This window comes from Corvus hawaiiensis, chromosome 11, assembly GCF_020740725.1.
Source record: "Corvus hawaiiensis isolate bCorHaw1 chromosome 11, bCorHaw1.pri.cur, whole genome shotgun sequence".
NCBI lineage: Eukaryota > Metazoa > Chordata > Aves > Passeriformes > Corvidae > Corvus > Corvus hawaiiensis.
This window is the reverse complement of record NC_063223.1, coordinates 23458494-23471544: the sequence shown is the minus strand read 5'-3', so window position 1 is coordinate 23471544 and position 13051 is coordinate 23458494. Positions and strand designations below refer to the sequence as shown.

General features: G+C 42.7%; 1 protein-coding gene across 3 annotated transcripts in view; it reads left to right on the top strand.

Moving 5' to 3' along the window:
* The window catches only part of FAM120A (family with sequence similarity 120A), a 49430-nt gene that overhangs the window by 910 nt on the left and 35469 nt on the right, over positions 1-13051 (top strand). For all 3 annotated transcript variants that reach the window (XM_048316100.1, XM_048316101.1, XM_048316099.1), the window contains exons 2-3: positions 5344-5590; positions 10300-10382. In XM_048316100.1, coding sequence (XP_048172057.1) covers positions 5344-5590; positions 10300-10382 — 330 coding nt within the window. The remainder of the gene's footprint in view (positions 1-5343; positions 5591-10299; positions 10383-13051) is intronic.

The window sequence follows — 13051 nt, the reverse complement described above, 5'->3', positions numbered from 1 at the left end:
CTCCTCTCAGCGCCTCAAAATGTCGCCCAGACCCGCGGGGGCGGCACAACTTTTGGCGGCCTCAATCCCGGGGGGATTTTGGCTTATTTACATGACGCTCCCCGCCGCCCCGCCAAAGGCCGGAGGCCGGGAGGCCTTGGCGGGGCGACCGGCAGCGCCCATGGCCCGGCCCGGCAGCAGGGCGGCTTCTGCCTCCATGTTCTTTCGCTCCGTTGACTCAAAATGTCCCTTCTTGCCTTGTGGGCTGTGGTACCGCAGGGGAGAGCGGGTGGGCGAAAAGCATCTCTGTAATTAATTATTGAGGGGAGGAAAAAATAATTAATCAGTTTAGTTCTCGCGCAGGATGGATCTGCAACAAGTTCCCGGCTCAGGCGAGGTGTTTAAACTTGGGCCGGAGGGGAAATGGCTCGCTGCAAAAAACACAGGGGTGCCACTTTTGGCTTTATGGAGGTTTCCGTGTTTTGGTCAGCGTTTTTTCAGAATCAAGAAGCTTTTAAAACCAGTTGTAGAATAAGTGGCTCCTTACTCCATAACAGCAACACTTCTGGTTTGTGCGATCAGCAGTGCCAAGCTGACAGTCCTTCTTTTAAACTCCTTATTTTAAGGGGCAACCTCGGTTTTCTGGCCCCACAAACAGCCCTTCATGTTGGAGCTGGGCTCCATGGCCATCTTGTGCTCGAAGGCCACGATTTCAAAGGTTGCAGGATATGACCACGTCGCATCTCTGCCCACGGCTTTCCTGATTTACGATGGTTTCTCTTCAGCTGAGCGATTGTGTGTATTGAAACACAAGACGCTGGAAAAACAAGCCCGGGGATGAAGCTGCAGTTTTAGGAGTTGCCTGCTCACCTTCCCGCTGGGGAGGGAAGAGCAGCAGGAGGGAAGCACATACTTGTAGGCTTTATTATCTTAAATTACTTTTGTGTGTAGAAAAATATTATGTAACCTTCGGAATTGCTCGATCACTAGCAGCAGCTTAATGTTATTTGGCCTTTCGGTGGATTAGCAACGTTCTGGCTGGGTTGCAGCCCTGGGGTACAGCTGCCTCTCTCCAAGGAGCTCACCCCAAAGGTGACTTTGGGTGAAGTTTCTCCTAGTTCTGCCAACAGGGCGGGAATCACTGTTGCTCCCTCTTAGCTCCCTGCTTGCTGGGCCAGGCCCATCAGTGGAGAAACACCGAGCTGGAGTGCAGCCATCCTGAGTTCAGCCTGCTCGGCAGTGGAAGTCCCACCCCGCGGTGGCCCCGGCTGTGGCGGGGATTGGGTCACCGGCCGGGGCCGCTGCGCCGGGCAAAGCACGTGTGGAATGAACTGGAAGCGGAGGCGAAGCTCGTTCTTGCAGGGCATGTTCAGCTCTGCCAAACGCGATGCCTTGGGCTTGGCCTTGGTTAAAGTGAGGAGGTTATGGCCATGTGTGCTGCAGTCATGTGTTTGCCTGGTCAGTGTAGAAGCCAAATGGTGTTATGTTTTTTGGACAGTGGGAATTTGCATGATAGCAAAAACATCCTATCATTTGAACTTTTGGGGACCTTTTGTAGCTAGGAAATAGTTTTGTTCTTTCAGCAAAAAGTTTTAGGGCCCATGCAGTGAAGGTCCTTACCTTGACCTGTTTGTGGGTGCATTATAAATCTTCCTTATTTGTTACTGAGACTTGGAGATCATTAGTGAAAGCAATGAATGGGGTAAAATAAGAATGTTGTTTTTCTTTTAATGTATTAAAGTGGAGACTTGGTTTAATGCAACATGGAAATGCATAGTACCCAACAGGAGGCCAGCTGTTTTGATATCAGCGGGAATTTGGTGTTTGCAATAGTTTTGTAGCATGTTGAACTGGCTGTTAGTTTGTTAAGCATTTTCTGTCTCAGACCTGACTCAGGTACATTACATCTGAACGAAGTTGCTGCATTTGACAGCAATACCACCTGTAGCATTTTGTTTACTTTCCAGTGCAGCTGCAGCATTAGCTCCTTTTTGGTTTCTTGGTGACAGGCCTTATTCCTAATCTCTGGAAGCAGTTATAGGAGTGTGAGCACACTCATACTGAGTCCCTTTTCTGTCATTAAAAAGTACCCCAAATTTGCAAAATCTCAGTAAGCACAACATCCTCCCAGTTTTGCTGGAGAAGGTTTGGGAGGTGTGTATTTATTTGTCTTTGTCAGGTTAGCCCTAGGAGCTGGCAGCTCATTACCAGATACTGAGGGCTGTGGGGGAAGAGGTTGTTGCTGTCCACACCACGGAGCCACCACCATGCGTGTCCAAACTGCACTGGTTCTCTGCACTGCTCAGCTGTCCTGGGAATGGGAAGGATACCAGCAATTTCTGTTTGATGCCTCATTTTTTTCAGCTGTCAAGAAACTCTGTGGATAAATCTAGTTTTAATGGGTTCATTTTCAGGTTAACAAGGATATTTCATGGTTATAGTGGTCGCATGCATAATACACGCCAAAGATACTCCTGAGCTTAAAGCACTTTCCTTCTCTGGTTTTTGTTTTCTCTTACACGATTCATTGTCTTTCTAAATCTGCTTTGTTACATATATATTTTTTTCTCTAAGTCTTCCTTCAGTTTTGTTCTCACTTTGGTGTAGCCCTCCTGATGAGGAGGTGGAATGTGTCTTGAAGGTGTGATTTTTATTTACATGTATAGGTGATTTTTTTAAATTTACATATGCACAAGACAGTTGTTAAATTGTAGTGTTTTCTCACTTTGTTTGGAGAAGTTGGGTTTGAGAATACTGATTGACTTTAAATAATGAAACTGATTTTCATATTTTTAGGAACATTTGAGTCTGGAGTAGGTTTCTGTGTGAAGCTAGGAACTGGCTATGAATTTAATCTATTTTGGTAATTAGAGAGGAGAAAAAGAGTAATGTCTTCTATCCAGAACAATTATAAATCACTCACAGATGGTTTCAGCAGTACATAAAAATAACAGGTTCCTCCAGGTTATAACAAATATCCTGCGGGTTCTTAGTTTTGTTGTGACCTGATATTTTTCAGTTTGGGGGGAATAATTCTTAAAAGAAAATTCTATGCGAAGTAGGTTTGCTAAAATTTAAATATTTAGGCAGTGGAGTTCTTAACAACTCTAATACTTTGGGGAGACTATTTTGTTCTCAGTATCTAAAGGTGCTCATGTGTATTTATTCAGGCAGGATTCTCTCTTTCTGAGCCAGCACCATTAATGTTTACACAAGATTTAGGCTTGAAAATATTCCAAACTCCTGGCTGTGATTTCTACCACGTCCCCTCTCCCTGGGTTGGTTTTGAAGCCTGCATGTTCCTGGGTACCTCTGCATTTGTGAGAGCCGTGAGATATTTCTCTGGCTCTCTCATCTTGTTAGAGTTTTACATTGTGGGTTAACTGTACTTTGGTAAATACAGCTCTTTCCCCTGTGATGGTTGAGTTATTTGAACATGGATTCTCGTATTCCCTGAACACGCAGTGGCTTCGTGCTGGGTTAGAGAGCTCTATAAAATGGGGAGGGAACTGGAGGCTGTGGAGGTAGAGGAAATAGCTCATAGGAAATCAGAGGAGCTGCACACCGAGCTTCCTCTTGCGTTATCTGCACACCCATGTCACACCTAGTGCTGCAGAAGGAGTTCTCACTTGGTTTTTTATAGATCAGAGCTGCTTGTTGTGCATGCAGAGAGGTTGGGTTTAGATATATGGACATAATTTAAATCTATCTACCCTTAATTAAAAAACATCGGAGGGGTTTTTCTAATTTAAGACCTGTGAAGACTGGTGGGTGGGGGTGGGGTGAAGCCTAAGTTTGCCTTCCTTTAGTTAGGAGCTGTGTAAGTCTGATGTCTTTAAATTTTTCCAAAAATGTTTATGGTTTCTCCCACACATTATGCTAGAGGACAGCATCATTGTGAGAAAAATGAGTATGTGTGTTCTTCTCATGAACAAAGTAAATGTCAAAAACAGTCCATCAAGGAAGTTTCTGAAGAAGTAACATTTTCTGAAGACAGGCAGGGTGGTAGGATTAGGAGCAGGGAGAGCTTAGTGAACTGGTGTTTGGTTGCAGGAACAGGTGAGGTGCTGGTTGTTCTGCTGCTTGGGATTTGACTTGAAAGGGAACATCTTGCGAAGGTGCACGGGAGAAGTAAAATTTGACATACCTCTTTGGAATACTGTAGTTCAGCATCAGGTTCAGCAAGTGCAAGACGTGAGTAGAAGAGAAAGGGTCACTGTAAACTTGCTGTGGGTGACTGCAGGGGCTGCTGGAACGGGCTGTGGAGTTTGGGACCTCCTCTCCTGTTCTGCAGAGGAAATAAATAGCCTTGCTGGCACTAAGGCTGTATTTATTCATGCGTGCTGTGGAGACTGAAGCTAATAGTTTTGTACTAGTCTATTTTGGGATAGCTTGCTATCTACATTGTTGTTAAAATGGAATACTCTTGTGAGGGTGGGTTATACCAACACCCAGCTTCCAAGGGGATTTCTGAAGCACTGAATGTATACTATGCATGTGGATGGTAGAAGCACTAGGGATCCAAAGCCCTTGGCTGGCTGTAGTTGAGTGTGCTCGTGTGCACACTGTAGTTGTAGCAGTTCCTGAAGGTATGTTGGAATGCAGAACTGTAGGTACTGACCTGTTACCATGGGACTTTCAGTGTCACTACAAGCTTCTTGATTAGAAAGGGTTCCTTTTATATTTCCAACATTAGGAATTGGCCCATGTCTCCCTGCACATGTCTGTTCAAGTCATCTGATTTCTGTAGCCTAAAATATGTGCTTTGCTAGGCAACAGGAGTGGAGAGGTGAAGTTTGGGCTATAAACTCAAAGCAGTTTGCACCATCGGATACAGCTGTGCATGAAGGGATAGGCTGAAGGTGGAAAGGGGAAAAAAGTTGGCTTAAATACAGCAAGGTTTGCATTTGAAAGGTCAACAAAGTTATCTCTGTTCATCTGGGGTTGTGTTTGGCCCATTTAAAAGTGGGCCAAAAAACTTCGTATCATGGGGGGCATCTTGGTGTGCTGAACTGTTGGAGTACCCACAGCCTCAGGGCTCTCCCCATGAGCTGGTACAGACACACTGGAACAGTAACATCTTCAGAGTTCAAGTGTTTCTGGTAATAAACAGTTTTTTCAGATGAGTTCACTCATACAGAATGCCGCTACAGCGTGCGGCCTTCCAGAAGCGTGTGCTTCTGCGTGCTCCTTACGTCCTGTCTGTATGTGCTGCGTCACTGGAGTTTTTTAATTACTTTAAAAATATCTCAAGTGTTGTAAATGCATGTGTATAGTTTCAGAAAGACCCACTGTATCATAATAGTTGTGATAAATCAGTGCTGCCATTTACACTGGAGCTAATTGCTCTGTCTTCCACTATAGGTTGCACAGAGCATTGAGGATCATCATCAAGAAGTAATTGCTTTCTGCAGAGAAAAAGGTTTCCATGGTTTGGTTGCATATGACTCCGATTATGCATTGTGCAACATCCCTTACTATTTCAGTGCCCATGCCCTAAAACTGAGCCGGAATGGGAAAAGCCTCACAACAAGCCAATACCTAATGCATGAAGTTGCCAAGCAACTGGACCTGAATCCAAATCGCTTTCCTATTTTTGCTGCTCTTTTAGGTAAGTGAAGATGCTGCTAGTCAGCCTTACAATTTCAGTTTCTATTAACTGTTTTAAAATAATGTGTGTGTAATTTGACAAAGCACCTGGGGAAAGGCATCCCTTTGTTCCAGACATTCCTGCTGTGTGAGGTGGACTGGATGTGTGTTTGAGGTCAGACATACCCAGTTTGTAGAAACCTTTGAGCAATGCAAATTGTGGCTGTCTAGAAAGAAGAGCTGAAAGCAGGGATTCAGCAGAGCTCTGCTTAGCTAGAATGTTCTCTGTGGGTTGGGGGAATCAGGACAGTTGTGGTTCTAGTTTGGGTTCTGTATAGTATGAGGTCTAGTTTCAGTGGTAAACTTTCCAGACTGGAAGTATGCTTTTATCCTGAATTCTGCCTAAAAATAACACCTAAAAATAACACCTATGGAGTGAAGGTGCTTGGTTTGCTGGGGCTTTTTTCCGCCCTCTGAAATGAGTGTTGGATAAATATGGCAGCATGTCAGCTGCAACGGAAATATATTGAACTGTATAATTGAGTGAAACTCAGCATTTCTGAAAACACAAGTGACCAGCATTGTACCATTCCATTGGTTTTGTCTGTATACTTCCTTAGCACTCTAGCTTTTCATGCTCACGAGCTTCTCATACTCAGCAGCACAGGAGGGAATGTCTGCAGTTTCACATTCCTGCTTAAACGGGACACTTTTAACACACTCTTTCCACAGCAGTGATAGTGAATAACTGTCATACTCTCAGACAGAAGAGTGAATTAATTACTGACAAAGTTGACTCCAATGAATAAGATTCATTTAGAACAGCATTCTAACTGCTTTTTGGGAGCAGCCATGTTCTTGATCTTGTCATGCTGTGCAAACAAATTAAGTAAACTGGATCTTCTTTTTAGTTTCTCACTCACTTTGTTTCAGTTGTGGGTACATGATAGAGGAATAAAACTTCTTTGAAAGCTCTGAATGAGAGAGATTTTGTGTTACTGTTTTAAATGCTAATATTTTAGCAGTCTTTAATATTGCTCCCAGTCCAGGAAGGCGCCTTCCATGTTAAGAAGGAAAGAACCAATGGCTCTCGCAGTAGAAAGTCACAAGTTTTTGACTAGCTGGAGTTGCTTTTTGTCAGTGTGTGTTTTTCCTGCCTGTGCAGGTGTAGGGAGGGAAGGCAGAGGGTTGGCTGAGCTGCCATTGCAGGAATTGCATGACAGACTACTATTGCTTGGCTTTGTTTTGGAGTCTATAAATAAGTTGGGGCATGCCAGTTCAATGAGTAAGAATTACTGCTGGAAAAGCAGTTTCCCAGTTGCAGATACACTTTATGGACTTCATGGGAAGTGTGGCTTTAAGTTGCCACACAATTCCAGCTGCGTGGCCTGCTGAGACTTTGCTTGCTTATATCGAACAGTTGGTGAGAAAAGTTCTGATAAAGTCTCTGAAGGCTTTGCAGTTTTATGCAAGAAGCTCTTGGTTATTTTTCTCTCTTGCTGTCTTTCACGACCAAATATTTTTCAGCGTGTTCTTAGGAGAAAGAAATTTGAGGTAATTTCACATGATTACTCTAGAGAGATTTGGTGGCTTTCCCTCCTCCCCCTCAAATTGGTACAAAGGTTAAAGACCCCCAGGTCAGCTACAAGTTTAGTTTGAGTATTCCTTTGCATTTCTTGTGGGTGTGTGTATTCAGTATGAGTAAGCAGAATAAAGTTCACAGAAGTTAGAATAGAAGAGACTCCGGAGATCTTCTTGTGCTTGGGGCTTTTGTGTTATTTTTGTACGAGTGAATTTTAGGAACCCTAGGTATTTGGGATAGAAAGTGATTATATGAGCTGACAACAAACTGATACAGTTTGCCTTAAAGTACTGGCAACATGTTTTAACTTTTGCAACCTTGGTAATATAGTAACTTTTTTTTGTTGTTGTTGTTGTTGTTGTTAAATGGAATATACTAAGTGCCTATATGCATATAGTTGTGTGTAGCATGAAATGTGTTTAAATTAGGGTGGCTCATTTTCTAATCTGAATTTTTATATTTTTGTTGAATATCTAAGGGCTTGTCTGGCTTATTCTGCCCTTGCTCCTGTGGCCTCTTTGGGTCTTTTTTGATCCTATTAAGTAGAATAAAGAAAAGCACAATGGGAAGGAATGAGTGAGCATTTGATGACATGGGAAGGCACATGAATTTCTTCTGAGTACAGCAGTATAACTCCCCATGCTAGTACTTTGTGTAGGAATAAAATAATGTATTCTGAAATAATTACAGTTAAGCTGCTGGTTTAATGTTTGCAATTCCAGAAGGCCCAAACTATCACAATAGCTGTGATATCCGTATTCAACTTTAGGGCTGCAGATGTATTTCTCTGTATCCAGGAAACTAAAGTTTCTTTGTATTCAGATTCTTTCATGTCATTAACTCCAAGAATCAGTTTGGGGAATGCTGAAAGAGTAAAATCATCCTCAAAGTTTCAGTCTCACATTAAGCAGTTGGAGAAGCCTGAGGAATGACACTAAACTGGGCAGTTAAAAAGTTGTTCTCAATGGCAAGTGATTTGGGATTGAGTTCTGTTCAGGGATAAAGTCTCAATTGAAGTATTCTTTCAAAATATTTTTCTGACTGTATCAACGAGGCAAACTTCTAAAGATTGCTTTCATATGAGGTTCTGTGTGCACTGTGGTTGGTTGGCTTGGTTTACAGTTTTTTTCCTTCTTACAGCTTTTCATCCAGAAGGGGTTTATAGCTGTACCATTATAATACAAAGGGTATCCTTGGCATGTGGCCTGGATACTGCGTGCTCTTAAAAATTTCTGTTCTAATTGCTGCTGGTGTAAACAGGGAGTTGATTTGGGTTATTTTGTAACTTTTGACTCAAATACCTCAGAATAATTTTAAAAAAGAAAAGCAGCCCAAGCTTCAGCAAGTAGAAAAACAAACCCAGTGTGAGATATAGGGCTCTAATTCAGTGAACTCTTTAGAAAAGGCAGTGGCTTCAATTAGTATCTAATTGCTTTAAAAAAAAAACTTAAGGCATACACTAAAATAAGCTATTAAAATGGGAAAAATCAATATATGTTGAGGTTGTTCAGCCAGGTCAAGAAATAGAGGTTGCTTATGTAACACTGATCTCTTTCCCACTGTGACAGCACTCTGTAACATGTTTAGTTATGGAATCCTGTACTGCTCCTCAGTAAAATTTTAGAACTATGTAAGGTAAGTACAGGCATCACTTCTTAATTGGACCACAAAAGATACTGCTGCACTTCAGTGTACATGGTGAGAATTGATCGAACACTGCCTTATGTGTGTTCTGGGGGATGGAGTTAACTGCAATGACAGATGGAGACCAAACAAAATTGAGGTTTTGGTGGACGGGAGAGAAGGCCTGACTATTTTAAAAGGTAGCATCTGCAGGAGCGACTGTCAGTTATCACAGAACTGTGCTGCTCTGGCCACAGTAGATTTTTGCAGACCTGTATTAGAAAGACTGTCTAATCTTACCTTGATCAGATTAGTGAGTGTGGCTGTTATATGCAAACTTGTTGAATCTTTCTGATGTGACATTAAAGTTTAGATGATAGCATCTCCTTGCTGGAGATCTTGGTAGGGGTGAAGTATTGCTTGAACACAAAGACTTTCCACTCTGAGAAGGCATCTGCTTGTCACCAGGCAGGGGACGGCTTTCCTGGCTTTCACAGGTTAAAGAGCATTAAGAGAAAACTAGATGATTTTACAAGAAAAATATCAAGAAAGAAAACAACTGTTGTAATATTCAGAGAATCTTGTCATGTTCTTTATGAACAGTGCATTCACTAATAAGCTGCTGCTCTATAAAACCGGGTATTGAATATATCCTGAAGTTTTCCACCAGAATTGTGTTAAGACATTCTGTTTAGCTCTTGTAAAGTTTGGATCTGCAGCCATTGAACTCCATCAGAGGTTGATTAGTTGTGTCTTTGATTAATAGAAATGTTTGAAATGTTTCCTAGTAAGAATTTTTTTTTGAGTGTGATGTGCTTTGGGGGAAAAAAAAAAGCCAGTGTAGGTGATCTTCCATTAGGTATGAACAGTGTGGTAAATACAGTCTCTATCTCTGTCCATGGAAACAACAAAATAATTTCCCAATTCCTTCCCTGCTGCCAGCCCAAGGTCTCATCTGACCCGGTCAGATCAGCAAAAGAAACTTCAGGGACTGGGAACCTGCTAAGTGTCATTGGAGCTGCTGGCGTTCGTGAGGGTTAGATAAACCTGGCTGGTGCCTTGCTGCTTGACCCGTGCTGCACAGTGGAGCAGAGTGCAGATTCCAGAGGCAGCTCCCATGTGGATCAGTAATGGCACGTGCTGGGATGCAGAAGGGGCTTACCAGCATGTGTCAGGGAGCAATAGAATGTGTTCTTACACTGTTGCACCTGCATTGTGAAATCTCTTGAGGATTCCCTAATAGGACACACTGGCTTGAGGTGGGTCCCATGTTGTGCCTGGCTCCGTTGCTGCTGCAGGGGAGTTGGTTTCATGGAAGAGCGCTCCTCACACGCATAAAGTGGCTGTTGCTGCAGCAGCAGCGTGCTAATTAGGTTTTTCTGGAGTAACAAAAAGCTATCTGCAAGTTTAATCTGTTAATCCTCTTGATCGGGAGTTGAGGGCTGATTGCAGACTTGTTTGCTGTATGTAGAAATAGTGTGTAACGTTTTACAGTGTACTTAAATGAATTCTGTGTTATGTTCCAGGTAATCATATTCTACCTGATGAAGATTTGGCTTCCTTTCATTGGAGTTTACTTGGTCCAGAACATCCACTAGCTTCACTTAAGGTAAAAATTCAATATAATTCGGAGAAATTAAGCTAAAATCAATGCTACTGGTTAACAAGAGCAATGTGGTAGGTTAATTGAGAGCAGCTCTGCAAGGCCCTTGTGCTGGGTCACCCTCAGGTATCCCAGTCCCCAGCTGCAGAGGATACCTGGGGTCATTGGCCTTACAGGTCTAAACTTAGCCCTGTGATCCCCCTCAGTGCCCTTCAGCTGCACGAGCCGGAGCTCCAGTGTGGTTTGGCTTGGAGAATGCAGCTTCTTGCTCTCCTCTTTCTCGAAGAGGAGAGTTTTTTGTTTAGTCATGTTCTTCAGCTATCAAAAATAATGAGCTGTATATCTTCCTACCATCTTGTTTTGTTTTCTGCTGCTCTGAGTTTGTCTGTAATAGTCTGTTTTTGGAATGTAAAGTGTAGATATGCTGGAGAACAGATTGCATGAGAAAGCTAAAGTGGCCTTTGGTAGTTTTGGGGGGTTGAGACAAGTAACTTGCCTGATGCTCTTAGTTTACAGTACGTGTGTTCTGCTGCTTCATCACACTTGCCTCGTGCATCTGCCAAGTAGACAGCTATAAAAGGGAAACTGGACACATCAGAGAATGGGATCACAGTGACCTTTCTCTCTGCCACAACAAATGTATCTGTTTGCCTTTCTCCTAAGGTGTACCATGCAGCAAATAATCTGCTTTTTGTAAATTCTGTCAGACTGTTTTGTTATCTCTACAGCAAAAATAGGTGGGTTTTTTTCCCCTTCTGTTCTGAAAGTTTATTAAGCCTTGAAAACTTGTTTTGCCAAAGGTAGAATTTAAAACTAGATTCCAGATTTTCAGCAGAATTTTTAGGGCTTGCACATGCATTGTTTAGTGAACAGTTGTGACATTTGATGTTACACTCATCCTCTATTTTGCTGCCACTCTGGTGTTTAGGAAGGTAAGTGTCAGCACATTCCAGTGGCAAAACAAAACCTGCATGCATGTTTGCTACTTCCTTGTAAAATCTGAGGTGAAAAAATGAGTGAGTGTGCTTGTATTTTCATTTTTTACTAAAAAGGTTAGAATGTAGGGCTTCTTGCCAAGTGGTTGATAAACTTTCTGGTGATTCTTTCTGGGGTCTAGCCTGAATAGACTTGTTTGCCAGTCAGATCAGATTATGACTTCAGACACCTAGACCTCCTGGAAAGCCCTCTAAAGTTATCCTGAATTACTTAAATGAAAATTAGATATTTGTCATCTTTGCTTCTCGATGTACCTGTTCAGTGGAAATGCCAGCTGGCCTTTGTAGCTGGCATCCCAAGGAAGTGAAACATGTACCCTCAGAGCATCCTGGCCTGCCTTAAGCAGTCCTCCCTGATGGATTTTATCTGTTGGCCAATGTAATTAGATATGAAAGCAGTTCCCATTTGGCTGTTAAAGGTTCCGTGAAAACTGCTGCGCTGTTGTCAGTGCAAAGCCCCAGATGAGTGCCCTGACTGAGGAAAGGCTAGCACAACACGGGATTTGTTGAATTTCATGGCCGCTTGCTGGCCATTTGTTCAGTTCACAGCCCCAAACTGAGCACAGCACCTCTGTCTTCTGCCTGGCAGTTGTGTCAGGTGGAAGGACACATCTGCAGCAAACCAGTCTTCCTTAGTTACTGGTATTGGAACAACTGCCTGTTTGTTTCAGCTTTAATTTCACAGTGCTCATGGTTTGAAATGATAACTTGTTTCAGGAGCTCATTAATTGAGTTTCATTTCATTGACATGCTAGTATGTCAGTGATGTCACCACAGCTCCCTGTAGGGACCTCTTCAGTGTAGATCTGCACAAAGCAATATTACATGTAAATTTTATGAATGCTTAAATAACCCTAAAAAAACATTTCTATTAACCACAAGGCTGATAGCAAGGAGTAGTTTCAGAACAGTCCCAAAAAGCACAAGCCCTCATGAAAACTGGAAATGGGGGGAAGTTGTTGTGTTTCCCCAGGATGTCCTTCCTGGGCTGTGCTTACAAACTTTGCTTTGTTGTGTCTATTTAGAGTCACAACTGAGTGTTCTCCGTGCTCGGGAACCAAGGGCTTTAATCCCACACCTCATGCATCTCAGGATTTAGAAGGCTTTTTCTCATTGTGTAAAGATTTTAATCTTTTGTCTTTAGAACAGTATGGTCTTGAGCATCAAAGCTGACAGATTCTGTTCCAGTGGCCGGATTTGTTGCTTTTCAGGGAGAACTATTACAGTTAATAAAGTACAATTTATTTCCTGCATTCTCTCTCAATCTTTTATTATGCTGTAGCAAAATAGTAATTACTTTTCCTGCAAGAGAAGCTTTGCCAGTTCACCAGTGGAAGAGGGTAACTTAGAAAAGAAACTACCAGCTTTGCTGGTGGAAATTGCTGGGTCTCCCCTGAAGTCGCCATGGGGAGGGGAAAAAAGCAAACCAGAGGAACCCCTACCTCTGTTTTAAAGGGGGGGGTTCATCCAGGAACAGCTGAGTAGAGATGGGAAGATGGGAGGAAAATGGAAAACCTGACTGAAGACATCCATACTTAACCTGTGGAAGGAAATGAACCCAAGAGTCAGGACAACATCTCTATGTGTTGGATGAAAAGCCTTTCAGGAGACACCAGCAATTACCAGCCAGCTCAGCAGAACTGTGAAGATTCCATGGCCAAATTTAAATGAAGAGATATG